General features: G+C 40.8%; 1 protein-coding gene across 2 annotated transcripts in view; it reads right to left on the bottom strand.

Annotated features, from left to right (window-relative positions):
- Positions 1 to 2136: 2136 nt before the first annotated feature.
- The window catches only part of LOC121720135 (asialoglycoprotein receptor 2), a 43085-nt gene continuing 20281 nt past the window's right edge, over positions 2137 to 24940 (bottom strand). Inside the window, exons 1-8 of one of the 2 annotated variants that reach the window (XM_042106038.1) lie at positions 10392 to 10815; positions 9722 to 9841; positions 5847 to 5963; positions 5722 to 5756; positions 5433 to 5613; positions 5161 to 5321; positions 4385 to 4500; positions 2137 to 2421 (exon numbers count right to left, since the gene is read on the bottom strand). In XM_042106038.1, coding sequence (XP_041961972.1) covers positions 2283 to 2421; positions 4385 to 4500; positions 5161 to 5321; positions 5433 to 5613; positions 5722 to 5756; positions 5847 to 5963; positions 9722 to 9841; positions 10392 to 10458 — 936 coding nt within the window. In that variant the 5' untranslated portion in view covers positions 10459 to 10815 and the 3' untranslated portion in view covers positions 2137 to 2282. Of the gene's footprint in view, positions 2422 to 4384; positions 4501 to 5160; positions 5322 to 5432; positions 5614 to 5721; positions 5757 to 5846; positions 5964 to 9721; positions 9842 to 10391 lie in introns of those variants that run through there. The other variant, XM_042106039.1, reaches the window with a different exon arrangement.

Here is a 24940-nt window from a genome sequence, read left to right as displayed (position 1 = left end):
TAGTGAGAAACGTAATTTCGATCTCTTTGTATGTCTGGAACATGTGAAGAAATTGACAATAAAGCTGACTTTGACTTTGACTTTGAGGAATAACTGATTGCCTGGTTGATTGCCTGACTGATTGCCAACCTGGGCACCCATTAATGGCCACAGTTCCACCCAGCCCCTGCAGTTATACTGCGACGAGCTGACAGAGGGGAGGCCTATATGATTCTAACTGTCTCACTAAATTGCATTATCCACACTCAATTCTCACTGGTATCTGCTAGACAACAAGTACCAAAACATGATTAGTTCATAGATTTCACATGTAAAATTCATTTTATACAACCCCACCCCCATCTTGCCTGTTCATAATTCTGAGAAATTCTTGAATTGTGTGCATGTGTGCGTGTACATGTTTATGTGTGTGTGTGTGTGTGTGTGTGTGCGCTTGTGTGTTTGCCTGCGTATGTGTGTTTGTGCATGTGCATGCATGCGTACATATGTCTACTGTGTGAGTATGTGTCATACGTATGATTACTGTGAATGTATGTGTGTGCGTGTGTATCTGTTTATGCACATGTGTGCACATGGAATGGGTTAACATGACCCCTGGAGGCAAACATACAGAAAAAAATTGGTCATTTGAGAACCGTAGGGCTCAGATATTCACAGAAAACTGTGTCTGCCCTACCCTCCTTTCGGGGGGTCCAGTACAGCGGGAGGGCTACAGATCAAAACAAAAAACGATGGTTCCATGCTATCCATGTGGGGTTACATGCCCACCAAGTTTCGTGTACCCCGGTCTTTCAATGTCCCGGGAATCCTTGTTGGTGTACGGTCACTAAATGTACACATAAATCATTTTATTGTAAGGCCCCCCATGAACGAAAGTTCACAAAACTTGGCATGCATTCGGAGGGTGTCATAATGATCCTACACTTTCAATTTCGTGCAGTTTTGACCATGTCAGCCAGATATATTGTGATGAAAACACCTAATTTTTTGCTTTTTTGCTTAATTTTTAACTAGGTGGCGCTATACATGAAATAAGTGGTTTTATTTCATCCGGGTTGAGGAACATGGGGTCCCATCAGGACTGCCTATGCAGGGGCCCAGGATCTTGTGCTACGCCCCTGCTTACGACAGCAGTCCCATGTACCCGTTGGCTGTCTGAAATGGGCATGGATGAAAGTGAAACCTAGCAAAAGTACAGATGTATCTATAAGGAGGGGAAACTGATGGAAACTGATGGAAAGTTTTGCATTGATGGTCTCAGGAATATTTGAGAGAATTGTTAATAATGTAGTTAGGAAATGGCTTGGCGTGCCACATTGTCTAAGTACTGCAGAATTGTATGGAAAGGGAATGTTGGAGTTATCAATGACCAGATTTGTTGAGGAGTTAAAATATGCTGAGACCAGGAGATGACTGTCACAGTCCACAGATCTGGGTCATCAAGATCTTGTTTGTGCAATAAGGAGAGAAAAGTTAACCTGACTCTTGCCAGATGAATTTTGTTCCGCCTAGCTCCACTCATCCATCTGGGATCGATCCATTGGAGTGGTGTTTCAGAAGGCTGGGCCTTATCAAAAATCCTTGCGTATGATTGGATAAGCCACTTGTCCGTCATCTATTGACGTGCTTCTTCAACCACTCACATCGGAAGCCAACCCGTGACGCTGAGAACAGTCTCACAGTCGCTTCTACGCAACGTCACATCTATGAAACTCGCCCTGCGTCCTTATTGGCTCTACTATACAATCTGGTGCCAGAATCACTCTCAACGGAAGCGTTCCCAGATGGATGGAGTGGAGCTAGGCCGAGCTAGGCGGAACGAAATTCATCTGGCGAGAGTCAGGTTAGAGAAAAGTGGCCATTGGGCGAATACAAGCAATACAGAAAATGGGGTAAAGCATGGTATTGGAAACTCCTGGAGTTCCACTGTGTATTGTCGTGATTGCTTTGAGACCAGACATGGTGTTGTATATGGAGAGTGATTGCATTGTCTACTGTACAGTATTGAGCGATTCCCTTTAAAAGATGTAATGTTAATGGTAGAACGCTTTGCAAGGAAGAAGTCAAATATGCTGAACTGAGCACAAGTAATGGAATGTGGGTGTCTGGCAAGCACACACAAGACCAATGGAGAGATAGGTGTTAACATTAGGCTTTTAGTATGACGTGTATGAAAGTGTGGTACAGTATCAACTTGTAAACAGTGTAAGAGAGACACACACAAAGACAACACATGATCCTGCTGAGTGTTTACAGAATCCTAATCAGCAACACGTTGAAAATCAGTCAGGCCATGTAGCAGCTTCCATCTCACAGATCCATCTGTTTTTCATTATACAGTTGGCATCTCTCCAGCTCTTCAAAGGATCAGTGCTAGGAATTGCCAATGCACAGTGTTCACTCCCATTACTAATCCAGTATCTGAGGAAATGAGCAATCAATTAAAGGAGAATTCCGGTGTGATATTGACCTAAAGTGTATTGAAACATGATACCGAGTGTAAACGTATGTCTCATAGCCCATCTCGGCTTGTCCCCTGCACTCCAAAATTTGGCACTAGTTAGCCGATGCTACCAACAGCTTTTTCAATAGTGGTGCTTCGGCATCGGGCTAGCCATGCAAATAAATCACTGTTTTACACCCATTTACGAGGCTCAATGTATCTCCACACTTCATTGGTAGACTTCCGAGGGCCCTGACATTTAAAACGAGACATTGAGAACCAGTGGTGGAATGTAACGAAGTACAAATACTTCGTTACTGTACTTAAGTACATTTTCCACGTATTTGTACTTTACTTAAGTAAAATTTATAGTGCATACTTTTGACTTTTACTTCGTTACATTTTACAGCAATTATCTGTACTTTTACTCCGCTACATTTCTACAACACCATCGTTACTTTTTACGATACATTTTATGATCAGTTTTTTTCTTTCTCTCTGACAAACACGTTTGTTTTACCGGGGGGGTTGCTACCAAAGATTCTGGAGTGCTACGTGCATTCTTAGAAACATAAGCTTCTAGTCTAGACCAGGCAAAGCGTGAGCTTGTAGCCATCTGCATTCGGTAGGCTATATTCACCAGACCCATGGCTACACTGTACATGCAACTGTGTTCTGTGCCTTTCTCTGTCTGTTATCTGCAGCGTTAGGGCCTCCTCTCCGATGAGATTGCTATCCGCGGATCAGCGAAGTTACAGGCTATGCCCATGCTTCTGTCACACGTCTGATCATTTGCGGCACAAATGAATGGTAGACTATTAATGAACCGGTGGCCGGAAAAGACGTAACATTTTCCAGATTAGGAAATATTCCTTAATTGTGTGTGATTAAATAAAGATGCATAGCCTACAATTGTGGCATAACGTCAGCGCTCATTCAATGTCTATGCGTCTGCGCAAGTGAAACTGAATTTAATCATAAAGACACCTTTCTCAGCAACTTTTCTGTTCAATCAGCATAATTGGCATTACGATCCACTCGTGTTTTGCTGAATGATATTACTCAGCAGATCACCCTAGTAGATAACCAGAATTACAGTCTCTAGAATTGTAGGTCAGAATGTAATGGGCCACAGATGGTAAGCACAATTGCATTAACTTCAAACTATCTAGTCGAGTATAACCTAAAACTAGCTTAGAAACTAACTAGATTAAAATGCCACAGCCCATACTGATTTTTCCTTTTAGAATATAGATATTAAGAGAATAAATCATTATGCAAATACTTTTACTTTTAATACTTAAAGTACATTTAAAAGCAGGTACTTTTTACTTTTACTTAAGTAGGGTTGTCATTGTGGTACTTTTACTTTTACTAAAGTAAATATTTCTCTGTGTATTTGTACTTTTACTTAAGTACTGAGTTTCAGTACTTCCTCCACCACTGTTGAGAACTTTGAAAAAGCACTGGTAGTTTACTTACAAGACGATTTATACAGACAGTATCTTCACGAAGTTTAGCGTTTGCAGCCATTTTGCGAGCAACGAGTAAGAATGAACAGGTATCATAAGGGATCAGATTCCAAAAATAATTCAGTGGAAATGCATGGATTCACTAGCACCACTATTGAAAAAGCTGTTGGTAGCATCGGCTAACTAGCGCCAGATTTTGGAGTGCAGGGGACAAGCCGAGATGGGCTATGAGACATACGTTCACACTCGGTATCATGTTTTAATACACTTTAGGTCAATATCACACCGGAATTCTCCTTTAAAACATGTTGTAAAAGTTATAGACAGGCCTGAAAATTATACCAAACTAATGATAGCCATCTTTGATTATCAGTTTTTACATGAATTGTTCAACACTGATCTTATTTACTGTTTCAGAATCTGAATAAGGAACTCACACTTCAGAGAGCACCACTGTCCTATGACTTACCCTCCAGTGAGGTCACTGCCATTCACCCACTGCCATTGGCCTTGGATTTTGCTCAGTCCAATCCAGTATCCATGCCATTCATCATAGTAATACGTTGTGTGATTATTGATGAAGGCCTACAGCACAACAATATGAGATAAATGACAGATATACATCTAAAACAGATAGTTCCGGTCCTTATTATGATTGGCTGAATAGCGGTCGATGCCGTTGTACAACCCAGTGCAACCCTTCACTTTGACCACATTTCAGTATAGACCCTTTCAATAAGGTAAACAAAAACAATGCTTGAACGTTCTATTTGATTCCCAATCTACTTCCTCTGCATTAAGATGACATATGGAAAACTCTCTTGAAAGGGTTCCATTATCAGCATCATACCATGAATTGATACAAAAGTTAGAGTTGCTGCATCTCAACGTTGCTTGGCAACCAATAAGCCACTCGAGTCCGTAGGTTCCAGTGATTTTAGAACAGCCAAGGCGGGATCAACACTTCACGTTGTGTCTAACAACGACCCTTAGCTGTCCTAAAATCACTGGAATCTACGGCCTCTCAGGGTTTATTGCTTAAATATAAACTGGTTCCAGAATGGTTGGAACTGAAACATCTACCTGACACATTTGTGTAGATACATATGAGCAAGAACAAGTGAATCCCAAATACATTTTGTTGGAACTAAGAGATTTACAGTCTTTAAAACCACATGTTTAAACTCTTGGACTTACTCTTTTAAATTAATTTCCAAGAATAACTTATTTTCTATTGTGTCTCACCTGTTCCTCTGATGTGTCTATTGTCACCAGAAAAGACACCCTGTTAGTGCAGTCAGTTTTACTCTCTGCCCAGTTTTTCCAGTAGGACGAGTAGTGGAAAAAGTAACAACTTGATTGATAGTACACCCATCCTTTTTTGCAATGTTCACTACACTTCCTTTCTGTGGTTTAAAAGGACAAAAAAAAGTTGCATGAATTCATCACATTGAACCATACTAGAGAGACGTGAAATAAAGAAGTGTGTGATCAAAGATGCCTTTCTTCCTGTATACCTGTTGAATTATCTTTAATAGGACAGTAATCATCAACTGGAAAATCACTGAAATGGAAAATGACCTCAAGGGTCTGATTGAGATGGTTCCACTCCATCATCAGTGATTTCTTCTCCTGTTGTAGTTGAGACATTTCTAAATGCAGATGCTGGTTTGCAGCGCTTGTGTTTTCATAATGTGTCTGTAACATTTCATTGTAATTGCTCAGGTTAGAATAGTACATTTGTACAAGTGTAAGCTCTGTCATTAAAGAGAAGTGATTGTCTTTGAGCTGATGCAGCTCTCTCACCAAGAGTGTGTTATATTCAGACACATATCCCTGATCTGAGAAGAGAAGGACAACAAGATGTAAATTGTACTGACGCTGACACATTTTGTTAATTCTGAGAAACCCATTGGGACTTAAACACTTACAGTAAACAAGTGAAGCCACCAGGGCAGAGAGGAGGACAGCAGTCAGCAGGCCAAGGACCACCACAGCACAGCGGTATCGGTGAGGGCCAGGCAGAGACGGGTCATCTGCTGTAGAGACTAAAACATTGGCCTGTCATTATGGGCCTCTGAAGGCCAGTCAGAGTCATGGACATTATCCACACGTGTCTGGACAGGGGAAGATTTTCTTTTGCTACAGAATGGTAGTAGTAGATGATGATGATGATGATGATGATGACAACGACAACAATAATAATAATGATAATAATAATAATAATAATAATATGAATAAATATAGCTGCAAGCAGCAATGAGGGGGGCCAAGCACAGGGGCGCAGCTAGGGTTGTATTCCATAGTACGCACCATACGTGGCCCAACCCCCCCAGCCAAAAAAAAATAAAAAATGATACCCGACCTTATTTACCAAATTTGCGCTTTTGGTAAATGTAGGCTAGCCTCTCCTTATTGAGCCTATAAGAAAAACCTTTACATAAACTGGAACAGAAACCCCCTCTTAATCACGTCAACCTACCCATGTCATCCCTTATCAAATAGCCTACTGCATAAAGCGTCTAACTTTTACAACACTGGCTGTAGGTTACGTTTCTACCTGGCTGTAGGTTTACAATTTCTCTCCCGGGATTTTTTTTTTAAATTCTGGTTGCTAAACACACTATGTTAACGCAGATTGGAAAGGACAGAAATAGGCCTACCTTTACAAAGCAAGCGGCTCTGACTCAAATTAGGTCAACATACCTTATGCGCATTATAACTTTACTGCCCAATCCGCGAAAAAGGGACAGAATAGACAAAATAAACCAATGAGTTTATGTCGTGATTTGCGATAGAGTAAAACACAGTTATGGTAACTTACTAACAATAAGGATTTGCTCACAACACTCTAAATACATTGCACTGCTGCTTTGGTTGTCCCAAACTTTTAGATGATAGGCAGGGTAGGAATTTCACGGCGGCCATGACGGCCCTTTGCGTAGCCCCTTGCGTTGGCCGTGAGCCCCTTTGAAAATCATAGGTTTACAGGCCACGGTGGCCTTGGTGCCCCCTTCTTTCAATATTCTGCTTTGTGTCCTACTGATAGCGATTTTTATTTAGCCTGTGGCCTGTCATAATCTTAGCATTCACAGCGCAAATTAATTTAGTCTTTTACGCAGTGGAGAAAGTGACAGCGCAAGAAAGTGCGTCCAAATTCACCCATTCATCTCAGTTGAACTACTCGCGAAGTAGCCTATTCATCACACAGACATCACAAGTATCACATGAAAGAGCTTTTTCTCAGCTTTTAAACGATGTTAGCCGATAATTGCTGTGTTGAACGGTTCGCGAGAAAAGTAAATAATATAATTCAATTTAATCATACATTCTACTGAAGGTTTTGCGTCCATGATCTCCCTACCCATTCATCTCGGTGGAATACTTCACGAACCCTTCTTTTAACACATGACAAACCATATATCAGAATAAACAGCAGACCTTACCGAACACAAAGGTGTAAAGCAGTCCCCTGTACAGTTAGCCGTTTCAGAGTAATCCAGTTGAATTTGCAGTAAATTTCGACATGCATGGATGTCTCCAAATTTGGGCTTTAAGTTTTACAATGTGTTTAAATTGTTCCACATGATTTCATAATGGGCCAAATACAAAATAAATGTTACAAATATCGCCTAGATATTGATAAATCAGAGGACAGCTGACTAAGAGTTTGTGAAAGTAGCCTTAATGATCAAAAAATGCTAAGCATGCATCTAGGCTATTTGAGTTTCTTAAAGCTGAGCTGTGCTACATTTAAATTGTTCAATACATGATTTCATAGCAGGCCAAATATAAAATAAATTTTATATATAGCCTAGATATCTGTTTTTATTAGATGATCAGATGATTTACAGTTATATGTAATATGTCATGTTTCATGTTTGTGTAATGTTTCATACAGTGATGCAGGTCTAGTGCAGTGAATAGGCTAAATACAACTTTGATCATTTTTATAGCCTACCACTGTATAGTTAACTTTGGCCTTGGTGCCCTGACATGTGGCCTTTGTGCCCCCCACCAAATATGCCCAACTGAAGGCCAAGTGGCCTTGCCCCCAGAATGGTGAAATTCCAAGCCTGGGCATAGGCCTATGCACAAGTCAAGGACTTTTAACACTTGTAGGCTAATATTGAATGATTTCACAAATAAAGCCGTGAAAATATTGTACGCACAGTGCGTATAGGATTACGCCTGCCGGCGCCACTGGCCAAGCAGACAGTTCAGCAGTCCAGATTTGCCATGTCTCAATGCTCAATGCCGTTGCATCAGACATACAGTATAGCAGTGTTTATCACAGTATTGGATTCAATTTGTGGCGGTAGCTGACTTGGACAACGGGTGGTTGGGGGGGGGGGTATTAAGATCGTCTTGGTAGTGTATAGGTCTAATTGAGTTAAAAGGCTGCTGATGTGTGGATGCAATTCATAATGTTTTCTACATAGTTAATATAAAGGTTCGTACTTCTCCTTGGGACAAGCACTTTTGAATTTTGGAAAACACTTTTCCATGTACATCGGGATTTTGTAAACATTCAGTGTCAAGAGTCAATAAAATGAGCCCTTCACAAAGAAATTGACAAGCAGCTGTAAGTAGGCTAAGCATGCTAAATTCGACATCCAAACAGTATTCTAACGTTAACTTTGAGATACTGCTTGATTGCATAACTTAACTTAGTTTAGTCTCTTCAATGTAGCCTACTATGTTGTGATAAGACCTTAACTTCAACGCAGCAGAGTTAACTTCAATGCAGCAGTTTTGAACAAATTTGCGCAGCATGGTCACGATGCTAAGCGGATTTGATAGCAATTTAGCCAGACGTCTTCTATGCAATGATCTATGTGGCAACAACAATCCTTCAACAATCGTGAATATTTTGTTAAATGCACATGCAGAGGAGGGGCAGCAGGCTACGAGAGAGAGCGGGGCGGGGTAAGGAAAGGCTGCGTGTGTAAAAAGCGCAGCTCAATGGCAACGCAAGGATTTGATCTTTAATTTAATTTAAATTAAATATAACATAGAATATTAATCTATGGCGGTCGATTTTGATTTCATAGCGCCCCGCCACAGATTAGTCAATGTATGGGGAACACTGGTATAGCATTAAGCAATCACAGCGAGTTCCATGCCAAACAACCCAAGATTGGCTGAGTTACAAGGTCAAGTTTCACATCAAAACATAACTGATTTTGTGGGGCTGAACCAGGGCTGAGTGTTGCCGCCCCCTCCCCCAGCCAGCCTGCCCGCCCTCCAATAATAGCCCCTGACCGTCCCTCCCCACCCCGTCCTTGCATGCACGCATTAGAATGAACTGGATGGAACTTGCGGTCATCAGTTTCACATCAAAAATAAAAGATCGATTGAGATATGATCACACTTGCTGTGATTTAAACATAGTCAAAAATACAGGGTGCGTTGAACTCGGCTTGGTCCAAGGATTCCAACGATACCTCATTTTGATAATTGGGTCAACGGGTCAAAAGTTACGTCCGTGAACACACGTCCAACTTTGGCCTGTTGGTGGCGCTCGAGGTGCCGGCATGAAACTTCGTGAAATTAATCATGGCACTGTGCCTAATTAGTGTACCAAATTTCACAACGTTTTACCAGACGGTAATATGTTTTATGGACTGCCATTACCTTCAATGACAGAAGCGTAATAATAGGGAAGAAAACATAAAAACACAATGGGTGCCTTAGCAGTATCGCTGCTTGGCCCCCAATAATAATACATTTATGTATGATCAAAGATACACTAATAAGCCAAAGCCCACAATTCTCACTGTCAGAGATCTGTGGTGTATCTCACCTGCTACTGGGGCTGGGTATGGAGCTGGGGTTGGGCTGGGACTGGGTATGGGGCTGGGCTCTGCTTGAACTTCTTTTTTCTTGACTTCTGCATACACAGTTTGTTCTGCATCCTGTTCCTCTTCAGATACAAAAATATTTGTGTAGTGGAAAACAGATGAGTTCATTTTGAACAAACACATTTCTTTAACATTACATTCCCCTAAAGTTTCTGTTCAGGCAGGTGGTTTAGGTGATCTTTGTCTGCATAGTATCTGAATTTATGGCAATATAAATGTTGGCCCGTGGTCAGCTAGTTCTACAGTCCTGGCCAGTGGTTAGCCAGTCTAACTTTTTGAAAACCATTCCTTTAGGTTTCAAGTCTGTTATGCCTACCGTTGGAATATATGAACATGACTGCAACAGTTTAGCAACTAGAAATATATTTCAAAGTAGATTTCTGTAATGGTCTTCAAATTGACCAGACACTGACAAAAACCTGAATGGTTTAAAGTTGTGGCAGTGTGAAGTCTACTTATCTAACTTATTATCGAGGCCAATACATGTATGTTAATAGAAGTGTAATAATAGAACAAAAATAGAAAATATATTTCTTCACTTTCTCAATTTGGTTAAGCTACAGACATTTTACAGTGGATTTTAAGCAAAACCTAACAGAGAAGAAGACATACCTCTTGGCTTGGCTTCTTTAGATTTGATGAAAAGCACATTGGAGTAGCAAACCTCCTCTTCCATCATTCTCAGACATTGGCAGGTCAAAGAGTGTTACATGAGAGTACAGCATATTGCAGTTAAACCATGTGAACATTAGAAAAGTGTCAACATACTGGAAATCTGTTTGCATCAGAGGATGTCTGAAAAGAGTCACAAGAGAGTTTCCCCTCTGTCTGTTTTTCTTAGATTTGTGCAAAGGTTCAGTAATGCATTATTTCATTAAATTTGTACAGATAATTTAACTTCGCCCCTCCATACATTTACCATTCAGCATCTACCATTCAGCATTTCATGAAATATATGGACAAATACTATTCCATTGTTCTAGTATAGTATAGTATAAGTATATACTGTATACTCTTTTGATCCTGTGAGGGAAATTTGGTCTCTGCATTTATCCCAATCCGTGAATTAGTGAAACACACTCAGCACACAGTAAACACACAGTGAGGTGAAGCACACACTAATGTTTTTTTTTTATTTCTTTTGTGTGATATATCATTCAGAATGCTGTAACATGACTGGTCTTCAATCAGCCAAAGAGGACACATCGTAACTCCTCTCCTAGTTACTCTCCATTGGCTCCCTACAGTAGCCAGAATTAAATTGAAATCTCTCACTTTGGCCTATAGGACACTGACTGGATCTGCTCCTTGTTATTTTAATTCAATGATCAAGATATACATCCCCAACCGCCCACTGCGGTCTTCTGATGAGCTTCAGTCTTAAACGCTAGGTCAAATTCAAAACTCTTTTCAATGATCAAGATATACATCCCCAACCGCCCACTGCGGTCTTCTGATGAGCTTCAGTCTTAAACGCTAGGTCAAATTCAAAACTCTTTTCCTCAGTGGTTCCATGTTGGTGGAATGAGTTGCCCAGTGCTCTTCGTTCTTGTGATAGTTTTTGGTCTTTTAAGCACTTCTTATACATTATGGTTTGTATGCAGTAGTACTGTTTTATTTTCATTATAGGCTGTTGATTAATTTTACATTTTTTATTATTGATATTCTCCTTAATGTAGTCTTACCATGTTTTTGATATTATATTATTGATTGAATGGGCATTATTATTTATTATTGCTTTCCCCCCTCATTGTTTATTTCATTATTCAACAATATTGATTGATCCCTGTTTTAAGTATTATATTGTTTTGTATTTGTTAAGGGTAACCATAACCATCATCATCATAATGTGGTATTTTCTTATGCACTTGAAACAAATAATAAAAATGTTTCTTTAAATGTAGTACCACTTTAAACACATCAGACACTGAACAGCAAAGTAGCTTCCTGACTATGTGTAAAATGTTTACAGAGTATCCTGATGTAGTAGGTCCATGTTCTCATATTTTTACAGCTGACATGAAGGCTGCAGTATTACATTTTTGATTTATAATGGAGCACCCTCTCTGGTGAAAGACTAGCAAGCCTGTGGTAGAGGCATACGATTACAGACATATTGAGAGAGCCTATCAATGAGTTGTCACAGTTTTCAATTTAGACGTATTATTTTGAAATGGGGTACGTCTATGGGAGGATTTACACATCACTGGCAATACCTGATCAAATCGTACCAATGCAAAATGCTTCTCCAGCAGTGCAATCGCAGGTAACAACGATACCTTAACTCAGCATTTTCAGATACCGTTGTTATGAGCATACTAAGCAAATTGTCCATTTGTAACTTTGAATCCTACCTCACGTTAAGCTATGGTCCAATAATGTGTTCACTAAAACATAAGTTATTTGTCGGGCTGATTCATAAATGGGCATACCGAGGTTGTCGACCTAGCAGGCTAGGTGGCATTTATTGCCATTCGCAAAACTAAGCAAGAGTTAACGTTAATGAAACTTAACATCGCCTTCTCCAGTGACAAAGTGTATTCAAATGAAGTTGCAACGATGATGGCGGCAATCACTGGTTACGTTAAACCATTTGAAACAAGTAGGACTGTAAATTATGGGGACTATGGCTAACGTCACTATTAGGGTTGCCAACTATGAGAAAATAAAATAAGGAACATCCCGTGCGAAACCGGGCGGGGAGCGGGTGGTCGTCAGACGGGGGGTCTGGGGGTCCCCCCCCAGAAAATTTTGGATTGTGGATGTGATTTCCTGCATTCTGGTGCATTTTGGAGATGGCCAATGCCTAGGCCTACCAGGGTTTTTTTTGTATTATTCATTTATTTCATGTCAATAGCCTACTGAAGTACAGAATTTATTTCAACATTTATTTCATATTAATATGGAAGAACAATAAGTAGTCTGCAATAGTAGTCTGCAATTTATTTCATTTATTTCTTTGGAAGAACAAGAAGTGAGAGATGACAACAATTAGTGAAAATATTATACTGTACAATATAGCGAAATCATTCTCGTGTTGTCATGGAACCGAGCGGAAGTTACCATTAACCAATGTGGGTGGGTGTGGCCAAAGAAGCAGAGGCAGTAGTGAAGATGGACAGCAATTTATTATTCGGCTTGGATCGAACAACCAAGCAGAAGAGTCCATAGAAAAATGCACAGAAAAAACGTTAATAATAATCGTACAAAATTGCGATATTGAACCAGTATGAAAAATCTGAACCAGTATGAAAAATCTGCTTTAGCATCTAATCTTGCGATATTGAACCAGTATGAAAAATCTGCTTTAGCATCTAATCTTGTGATATTGAACCAGTATGAAAAATCTGCTTTAGCTTCTAATCAAAATACAGCGGCATTTATTTATTTCTTCCATTTATATTTCTTTTGCTCCCTGGCAGCGGCTAGTAGTTGCTTGTCAGGAATTACGGCACTGTGAAACTGAGCACAGGCCACGTCAAAATTGAGGGTGATTGCAAGTTCGCTCTTAATAAGCTCAACAGAGCACTTGTTCCTAACATCCGACCACTTATTTTTCATCAGCGAGAACACTCTCTCTACATAGCCAGTAGATGACGGTATGCTTAGTATGAATGAGACAACAGCCTGCATGTTAGGCAGGGATGCTGGCTGTAAAACTGCCATCCACCTTTGAGCTGTTCCCTTTGGTTCCCAATCCTCCTGAGCAGCAAGACGTGTAAGGATTACGTTGGCAGCAATACATTCATCATAAAGGTTGTCCATGTTGAGGTTCAGCCTGGAAAGATTCAGGTTTTCGATGATCTTTGCCATGTCCTCAAACAGGATCTTGCCTGATGTTAAACAAAGAGGCTGCAGGTGGAAAAGCCAGTTGGACTCAGAAAAATCAAACCACTTCTCAATGTATGAGATGGCGGTGTTGAGGAAAGCGGTAAAATCGCTTCTGGCAACATCGGCATCCTGTTGATTCAGGCGTTGGATCTTCTGCCTCGTCAAAAAACCATAGAACTGGTCTTCTCTACGTTGACACAGTTTCCTTCTGAAAGATGACATGATTTCATAGAGGTCCGCAGATGTGGTGTTATTTCTCTCCAACCTTTTAACCACATCCTCAAAGATTGTGAGGATGTTGTTGCAGAAAAGGAGATAGACCTCCACCTTGTCCGGCTCGTCCTCTTCTGAAGTATCAGCTGATATTTCGAGGAGGGATCGAAGGTGTCTTGGGCAGTCCTCTCCCATGCTGATGAAATACCTCTTCAATGGAGTCCAGCTCTGAAGAAGTCTGGTGATGGCTGGATTCAATGACAGCCATCTTGTAACCACATGGCGCAGGACTTCATGAAACTCCACATCGCAGTACTGGAAAAAGTCCTTAAGGCTCTCTCTGCGTTTAGCAGATACAGAGAAGAAGCTGAACACTTTCAGTACCACATTCTCAACATCCACAGAGAGATGGTCAAGTGCATGTTTGATTGTGTTGTGCACAATGTGGGCATGACAGTTTCCTTTCATGAGCTCTGAATTGGATTCCTTCAACTTTTTGTAGACAGATTTGTGAATTCCATAATTGACATTCGTGTTGTCTGCACTGAATGCGGACATATTCTTAAATGAGAGTCCTAGTTTTTCAAAGGAAGAAACTATGGAACTCACAATCCCCTCTGTTGATTCATCTGGGTTTTCAAGAAAATCAATTAATTTATTTGTGACCCCGCTCTCAGGAGAGAAATACTGCACAGCCAGAGGAAACATTTTCCGGTTCCCCTTGTTTGATGCATCTGTTTGCAGTGAGAAATAGCATGGACATGGAGCACTTAATTTGCAGATGACCTCCTCAATTGCCTTAGGGAAAAGGACGTCAGTTACTAAGGCCTCTGCTTTTGTCCTCCCACAGGACATTTTCTTTGCTATGTTGGAATCACATAATGTCCGTTGGGTCAACTTGAGAGCGCAGTCCGAGCTGTTATAACTCAGGTTGTGTTTCACAGTGTGATACACATGAGTTAGTTCTGCAGCAGTCACCTGTTAAGAAAAAAAAATGTCACTGTATGTATTTATTTATTTACTATTTATTCACACCTATTTATTTACTATTTATTCACACCATATTTATTTACTATTTATTCACACCATATTTATTATCATATATGTGTCATGTAAAAAAAGCAATGTCACTGTTTGTATCTATTTATTCAGTATACTCACTCAACTCGCACACATGAACTTAACAGATATTACTGGACTTTAAATAGCCCATGTACATAAACCCCCTCCCCATTCTATTTATTTCTTAATATAATTATTCTGCCTCATAGTCATAATCATTCTCCCCATCTCCACCAATTCACAGTAAAGTTGTGCAACCAACATAATTTCACTACATGCTTACAGATGTGTATCTTTTTGTATGTGACAAATAAATATCATTGTGTCCTTGTATGTAGGTATTAGTTTTTATGTAGAAGTAATTTAACTGATGATGACAAAACTTCTAGGCCTATAGCATACTCTTACTTAATCTAACTGAAAATTATAATGGTATTGCACATACCAAGTCAGCCTCTGGTGAGGTAGGGCGGATAAGGAACCTTGACAGAGCTCCATCCCCCTGTGCCCTCCTCTGCCTCTCGCTCTTCTGGTGATTGTCACCTGCTGCGTGCTGTTTCAGGTCACACACGCCACCATGTGAAATAGAGAAGAGCCGACGGCAGATGGTGCAATTTGCCTTGTACTCGTTCTCCCTCACGCCTTCTGCCCAAGGGAATTCCGCTTCCCATTCGATACGATATCGCTGCATACGCCTTTTGGTTACCGGAGTTTTGGACGTGGCCATTGTTAAATTTTTCTTGTGAATCTCGCGCCTGTTTTTGACAGCGTTGCCACGATACATGATAAACAATTCATGAAACAACCTATTACAATGCAGAACAGCGCCATTCTAGAACCTTTCGCGGTGCGACGTGCGAGTGATATTGACACAGACCAACAGGGACCCGCTGGCCACTGCTGCTTTGAGAAACAGTAAAGTGTCGTTTATGGTAGAGGTTTTTAGTTTTTTTGTGTGTGTTTTTCATGGTAGTGTGTATGCGCAGTGAGCAGTTTCTCATAAATACGGAACAAAGTACGTTCCGTAAGAGTTCAATACGGAACACCTCTTTCAAGCTTCGGATACGGGACGAATCCGTATTATACGGAACGGTTGGCAACCCTAGTCACTATACGTCATAGCAGAGCCCTTTTACTTTACCTATCAACTGGCTAATGCTAGCATGATGTAGCATGCTATGAGCTAATATACTTAGCATCTACGAAAGAACAGCACATATCTTTTTTCACAAAGAATCTGTAACGACTAACAACGATGTCTCTTATAAACAACTACACAATGTATGACTATCAATATGTATTTAGTCAGACTGTGATAAGATATAGCCTAATGATAATAACAGCAACACTTATTTAGGTTAGATTATGTGTCGAAATCAGGTGTCGTTAAAATAAATGAGCGATGGCGTGGTAGTGTCTGCAGCCTAGACGGTAAAACATAATGGACAATGCGTCGTTTTTGCAGCCAGCCAGCTGTCAATCATAGGTGTAAACACGCCCTTTTTAGATTTGTTAATATAACATTAAAAAAAATAATTTCAGCGAGAAAAGAAAAATTGTGTGTATTGAAGCATCTTGAAAACATTTTTTTCGAATAAAAAGTTGTTGATACAAAAATAGTTTTAGGTGAGAAAAGTGACACGGAAAGTTGGCTACTTGGCCATTGAAATACATGGGGATGGGCGGAGTTACACTTTGTACTGCAGCCAGCCACCAGGGGGCTCTGGACTAACGCTCGCATCACTCTTAACAGACGGCACACTGTCCAGTTCTATATATACAGTCTATGCGCTAACCAGTAGGCCACGGCTACCCCAATCTCATGATCTGGATCTTATCATGTCATCCTCAGCTGAAACATGTACTTTCTCTGTAGGACACACAGCCCTCTGAGAATGTTACTCATTAGGCTACATTTTTGTTATGACACTCAACAAGAGAAGCTGCTTTTATCCATTATGCACCTAAGCTATGGAACACCCTGCTTCTGTACATCAAACAGGCAAATTCTGTAAACACCTTTTAAAAAGACCTGAAAACATACCTGTATATGAGAGCTTTTAGTTAAAGGGGAAATCGGGTGTAAAATGGTTTTTTGATATGCTTAGCATGATAAGGAGTTTGAGCGTTCGTTGGGGAGCAAAACAATGCTAATCCGATGCGTTGTAAACTAGCCTGTTTTAACCGATGCTTCCAAAGGGCTAACACTGGTAGCGATAGGGCATTTCTCATGGTAAAAAGATAGCTCATTTTAAACCATTTACAAAGCTCAAAGTAGCCCGACACGTCTTTGGTAGTATAATGATGGTCCTAACATATAAAACAAGGCATTGATGGTAAATGTAGATTTCTTAAAAAACACTGTATACAGACAATACCTTGAGTCGTTTGCCGGTCGGCGCCATCTTGAAATTAAGTCACTACAACACTGATCTCACGTGTTTTTGACGGAAATACTTAAAATTAGCGATCTTTTTATCGATTGAAAAACTCAAATATTGAAATCGCTATTGGCCTTCAAAACCCCATATTGGTCAGGCTCTTTAGGACATGGAGACAATTTGACATACATACACACACACACGCATGCACACACACACTCACACACATCCACACGCATAGACACTAGAGTGCGGATCGGGACGCAAATTTCTGTCCGAACCCGGCCCGCGTCCGACAGAGTTGCGTCCGAACCCGACAGGCATTTTTATTTTTATGTCCGAACCCGACCCGAGCCCGACGCAGATGATACCTCAGTTATTCCCATGCTAGTGATTAAACGTTCACGTTTGTGGATAGCCTGTCTTTTTAGCCCATTAAACGGAACACACAACAAATTGTCTACAGAATCAGATGAGCGTGCACGCACGCAGGTCACACACAGCGCACATTAACACAAGAGGCCCAAGCAAGCATAGCCTATTGAAATAGAATTCTTGTCTTACCGTTGACAAAAAGTCTTGAAATAAACTGCAACAGTCCTTGAAACTACAGTGCCTCTGTCACTGATCCATATGCAGCATCGACGTTAATTGGGGCAACTCGAGGAAATCCTCATCCAGTGAACGAGACGACCTTATAGCCTACCGGTAGCCTATGTCTTTACCACAGTAGCCTATGCAACGCAAATAATCTTAAAATCTCCTGATAGGCTAACAACTTTTTTTAACGTCACCCAAGACTGTGCATATGTGCGAAATGTGCATAACCATTTGTTTATGTTGTCGTGACAACGCGTGTGCATTTCAGGCGGCATGCCTAAAATGCGTTGTCACGATAAACAAATCTTGCACACAGGAAGAAAGCTATTAGGTCTTTTTTACATTATACTTTATTCCCAAAAAACAAACGTTTGCATGTAAAGCAGACCTGTTGGTTACCCAACATAATAAGGAAATTTAAATGTAAAGCTTCCAATGCATATCGCCCCCATGTGTCCGAACCCGAACCCGACTACAATTTCTAAATATTTGTCCGAACCCGACCTGACCTGTCGGGTCCCGTCGGGCTCGGGTCGGGTAGCCACACTCTAATAGACACACATGCTTTCACTCACACACGCACAGACACATACAGGCACGCATACACTCACACGCACGCACGCACGCATGCACACACACACACACAGGTACTCACATAAAACACAAAAGTTGTAAGAGTAGGGGAAGGAGTAGGAGATGGAGACAAATTGACAAGCGTGATTTATTTTTCGCGGAGAGGATGTACAGGACTGAGCGGCGGTCATATTTGTACTGCTATGCGGTACATCTTTACTGTTTTGTTTGCTTGTATTATTATGACCGCCGCGCAGCGAAGCGAGACAGTTTTCTGTGAATATCTCAAGAACTGTAGGGCCTAGGAGGTCCACCTTTTTTTTGTATGTTGGTCTTAAGGGGGCATGTCAACCTATCCCATTACCACTTATTTCATGTATAGCGCCACCTAGTTAAAAATTAAAAAGCAAAACATTAGGTGTTTTCATCACAATATCTCTGGCTGACATGGTCAAAACTGCACGAAATAGGGGTAGGATCATTATGACACCCTCCGAATGCATGCCAAGTTTCGTGGACTTTCGTTCATGGGGGGCCTTACAATAAAATAATTGATGTGTACATTTAGTGACCGTACACCAACAAGGATTCCCGGGACACTGAAAGACTGGGGTACACAAAACTTGGTGGGCATGTAACCCCACATGGATAGCATGGAACCATCGCTTTTCGTTTTGATCTGTAGCCCCCCCGCTGGACTGGACCCCCCGAAAGGAGGGTAGGACAGACACAGTTTTCTATGAATATCTTGAGAACCGTAGGGCCTAGGATGACCAATTTTTTGCGTATGTTTGCCTCCAGGAGTCGTGTAAACCCATTCCAAATGCACACATGTGCATAAACAGATACACACGCACACACATACATTCACAGTAATCCTACGTATGACTCACACAGTAGACATATATACGCATGCATGCACATGCACACACACAGGCACATAAACAGGCAAACACACAAGCACATGCACGCACACACACACACACACACCCACCCACACACAAACACACACACACACACACACATAAACATAAACATGTACACGCACACATGCACACAATTCAAGAATTTCTCAGAATTATGAACAGGCAAGATGGGGGTGGGGTTGTATAAAATGTATATTACAGTATAAGTATAAGTATATATACTTTTTTGATCCCGTGAGGGTCTCTGCATTTAACCCAATCGGTGAATTAGTGAAACACAAACAGCACACAGTGAACACACAGTGAGGTGAAGCACACACTAATCCTGGCGCAGTGAGCTGCCTGCTTCAACGGCGGCGCTTGGGGAGCAGTGAGGGGTTAGGTGCCTTGCTCAAGGGCACTTCAGCCGCGGCCTACTGGTTGGGGCTCGAACCGGCAACCCTCCGGTTACAAGTCCAGAGTGCCAAACAGTGGGCCACGGCTGCCCATTACATGTGTCTATGAACTAATCATGTTTTGGTACTTGTTGTCTAGCAGATACCAGTGAGAATTGAGTGTGCATAATGCAATTCAGTGAGACAGTTAGAATCATATATGCCTTTCAGCGTGACTTATTTTTGTAGAAAAACATGTGCTGGACTGGGCGGCGGTCATATTTTGTACCGCTCTGCGGTACATCTAGTTACATTTGTTTCTCTATTATTGTGTTAAATGCTCCAAATGTAAAGCACTTTGAGTTGCATTCTGTGTGGTGCTATACAAATAGCCTAAAGCTAAGTATTAGTTCAACCTCCACAACATTTAGTCATTTGTGCACATCATAGTAGCAATTTCTCCTTCCTCTGAACAAATTGCAAATGCTTTTGAACATGTATCAGTTGCTATGTCATGTCAGTCAAAATGAACTATACTTATGGATGCTGAATAGTCGTTACCAATAAAACTAATAGTCTTCATTTCATTGCTTGAGTCATTACATACAAAATTGGTGAAATAGTTATCAAATTCTGTCACAATGCTGAAGAATTGCAAAGAGCATATACAGTAAAACTGTGAAACGTACATATTCAGTTTCTTGTACTCACTTACTCCCCTAACTACAGCAATTTGTAACTTTACAGTTTTCAAATGGCTGTACAAGTACTGTATAGTGCTGTCTTGAACATTTTCAGGTAGTGTCACCGAGTTCTGACCTTTTTTTGCATTGGAAAACACTGAGAGCATAAACTGTCGTAATGAAAACATGACAAAGACATTGACTATCTTGTTCATAAACGATGGTCTCAAGACTTCTCATTTTGATGACACTGGCAGTTTCATTGACATAAATACTTGATTTTGAGGAATGGAGTGGATCCATTTTGAGCAAGTGACATGCTTTTGCAGGTTATCCACTAGGTTTTGCAGTTTGCACTTTGAGACATGCACTAACTGCTGTGCAAATGTTAATAGTGATGTGAGAAAAGCACCAAAGCGACTGAGAAAAACTGTATTATTATTATTATTATTATTATTATTATTAATTTCTTCAGATGAACCTGATATACTGGTACTTAAAAGTAAATGTTTGTACTCTTCACATTCACATTTGCATTACATTTATTCATTTAGCTGATGCTTTTGTCGAAAGCGCCCTACAAAAATGGGGAGCAATCAAGGTACAGTGTGAATAGGAGGTTGTAGATAATAGCATTGAAAAAGAGAACGATCCTCAGTCAACTCAAACAAGAGAACGATCCTCAGTCAACTCAAACAGAATTGGACATCCAGAATATTGGTCCTTTCTGAATTTCTTTCATTGCTAATTATGACCGCCGCTAGCGAAGCGGTCATATAGGGATTGTCAAAGTTTTTTTTTTTTTTTCCCCGTCATCTACTTCCTGAATGTCCGGGACACCGAACCACCGGGGCACATGAAATTTGGTGGGTATGTAGCCCCACTAGACTTTTACGGAAAAATTTTGTTTGGTCCCCGGAGGCCACTCCCCCCCGCGCTGGGCCCCCCTAAACCCAAAAAATGCAGTTTTTCCTAAGTAACTACCTGAACAGTGGCACCGAGGATGAAGACATTTTTATGGTATGTTGGTCTCAAGGGCCTTCATCAACCTAGCCCATAATCACTCATTTGTGATTTGCACCCCCCCCAGTAAAAAATGAAAATGCAATATCATTCTGCTTTAATCGCCCCTCTCTTCAGTTAAGATGTTCAGAACTGCACCAAATTTTATGTGTATGATTAACCTGACATTCTCTGGGGGTATGCCAAGTTTCGTAGAATTTCATCCATGGGGGGGGGGGGGGGTCTAAAAAAAATAAGTTATGTGTACATTTAGTGACTGTACACTCATTGGCCTATAGATGGTGGTGCACACATATACACACGCACACACACACACAGGTACGCACATACCATCAGTATCGGCAATTACAACGGCCGATACTAGGGCTGTCACTTTTGTGAAAAAATCCTGTTCGATTTTTGAGACATAAGTGTTCATTGAATCGATTGTAAAATCGATTTTTTATGTCTAAAGACGTTTCCATTTTCAACGCCAAATATAGGCCAATCCACAAACAACTGCAGGACCAACGTAAAGAGGGCGCTTGTAGACGCAAGCCAGCAATATTTCTGATTTATTGGCGTGATGTTTCGTGCACAATGACAAACAGAAGTGCAACATTCTCAAAAACCAGTAAGCCGAGTGGACTGCCATTACATCAGTGACATGACTGCAGGCTTCAACCTAGCTGTGTCTGTGTTTACGATTAGAAATGTCAAACAAATTTCGCCTACGTAGAACTCGATTGCACAGTTTGCGTAGCCTACCGCTTTGTTCTTCTCCATAGTTTGATATACCAAAAATCCGAAGTACTTCCACATCGAACTCCTCAAGTTATTAGGGCCCATCACTCGTCTCTCTACATGTCGCACAGGTTGATCGCGTTGTCCTCCATTTTTTGGCAAAACACGAGCAGCATAGCAGCTGATTGAAACAGCTGTTCCCGGTGCGTAAAATTGGTGGTAATTTTCTTTTTAGCGTTCGCAATGCTTTCTGCACTTCGGAATTATTTTATATTTGGTTAAAATCGATTCCCTATTTTAGTTTTCGAAACTTGTGTTGTTTGGTCCAATCGATTGTGCAATCGATTTTCGAACGTAAAGTGACAGCCCTAGCCGATACATAATTACAAATTCAGTAAGATTAAAGGAAAACCAAAAAGTATTGGCGTCACCTAGTCGTTTGTCCACCAGATGGCGCATCGTTGCAGTGAGACATAATTTTGTTGGAAGTTAATCTAAAGTGGGTTGGAAAGACACTACACTACAAGGACAAGACTGTAGTTTACCAGAGAACGTCTAATAAGGGTAGGATGATTTCTGCATGACATGTAATTCCCATTTCTTCTTGAAGCCGAAATAAATCTGAGAATGTTTATCGGACATGCTTGGTTTTTACTGCAGGTAGGCTACGTTAATCTTAAGTTATATCAATAGCCTAGAGTAGGTAAAATAATGTTACCGTTAGCATTGGTTGAGTGATGGAGGCCAATTTGATTATTGATGTATTTGTAGAAAGCCATAAATGCGGTTATAGGCTACCAAGAAAATTGATAACAGCACTAATTGCATCTCATTTGCTTATGACCATAACCTAGGCTACTAACAGGATAACCTGTCTATGATGCATCCTAAACACCTGGCTGGGACATTTAGCTCAAAGTCTCAAAAAGCATATGAGTCAACGTTCATTCCCAAACACCCATAAAGGCTACTTCAATCCTCTATTTTCAAAGGTGATTCAAGTAGGGAAGAGCATGGCTCAAAGTAAAGGAACTAGGACTGAAACTACATAAATTCGTCAAAGTGAATAATTTGTGTCAACTCGCCGCAATGTAGATTTATTAACGCACCCGTGATACAGTGATCTACATCTCCATTTAAACCAAATGTTTTAGCGCGCACGTTGAGAGATGTATCCAGGGCAGGGCTACACATATTTGTTGCACGTGCTACAAAAATCATTATTTGCGATGGATGATTTAGTACCAACGTTACACCGGTCCAATAGGCTACAGTTTTGCCTATGCCTATACCGTGAGACTGAGACGTTTTTTGTTTGTTCGAAGTGCGTGTTTAGGGTGTGAGAGGGGAGTCGATGTGCTTTGATTCCAGCTTGGTAGTAGTCTATGCGATTAAAAAACACGTGTGTGTGAAATATCCAAACAATGATAACGCTTTCATTATGGCTGCTTTAGCCACAGACCTTGAGCTACTGTGGGTTGGGTTCCATTTAGAAGTGTCGCTTTCCTTGATTCACACAGCTGCGTGAAATGTATTACTACTGATATGCAAAACTATTAACTTTTCGCCAAGAGGTGGCAGCTTAAGTCCGCTTGATACTGTAAGCCATTGGTTCCCAAAGGAGATTTTATTTGGGTCGCCAGCATAGCCTAGTGACAATTTATGTTGTGTAAGAGGCCTAGCATAGGGCCTACTTTATATAGCTTATAGTTTGTTAACAGTCACAGTTTTGTCATAACTCCCTCAATGCATTTTTGCATTTAGAATAGCTCTGAAACCGGGGGCAAACACGTCGCAGGGGGGGCGCCAGTGCGTGGATATCGCAAAATTAAACAATATTTTTATCGGGCGCCTACCATGGACTAGGCTGGGTGAACTCAGCCTGATCTGCCGGCGATTTCTTTTCGATTTCTTAAAAGATTGAGCTTGGTCTGGCGAAACCATGGACCTCATAGTTGCAAAATGCAAGGGAACATGAATCAGCATATTATTTGCACAAACAATAACGGACAGTAGCTCTTCAACTTGGCCCGTTAAAATGTGTATGAACAGTCTAGTAACGCATTTCATGAAGGCCCTTTTGGACATGTCAGTTATTTGCACCACTGGGTAAAACGGCATTTTCTTTTAGACTACTGGTATTTAATTTGTGCATTGACAATAAAGCTGAATATCATATGAACTAGATGACTAAACTTATGCATATGTAGAAGAAGAAACATTCACAAAAATCCATGACAATCCAAGACCTCTCTTCTTGATAGCTGTTGAAAACTGCATGGAACTGACAGGGATTGTTTTGTTTAATAATAAATAAATAAATACATTATGCTGCTATACCTTCTGCTTTTCCCAAATACAATGTAGCCTACAGGTGTACCTTTCATCAGTCCAGTTGCAATGGATGGACTGAGATGAACTGCCCTACTTGTGATTGTTTAGATATTTTAAAGGTTTTATAACAATGCTACAAATTTTTTGGCAAGTGCTACAAATCTATAGCCTGGCGGGCCATCCTATATCATTGAAATGTATAGTCTGGAATCGAGCCATTCACCTCGCTTAATCCAAGGGGCGGGCAGAGAATTGTCTTTCAAACAGCCTAGGCATGGAATAGGCCAGCGCTAAGACCATATCCGTATCCGGTCGGCAAAACGGCAAATACATCCTTCAAGCACAAGTCCAACTCCTCCAAAGTTGACGCCAACGCCGATTCAAACAACCGCTCTTCGTTCACCATAGCCACCTTCCTGTTAAGCCCACCTTAAGACT

This window comes from Alosa sapidissima, chromosome 10 (assembly GCF_018492685.1).
Source record: "Alosa sapidissima isolate fAloSap1 chromosome 10, fAloSap1.pri, whole genome shotgun sequence".
Classification (NCBI taxonomy): domain Eukaryota; kingdom Metazoa; phylum Chordata; class Actinopteri; order Clupeiformes; family Clupeidae; genus Alosa; species Alosa sapidissima.
Note: the sequence above shows the minus strand (reverse complement) of the source record. Positions and strands in the feature narration are given on the sequence as shown.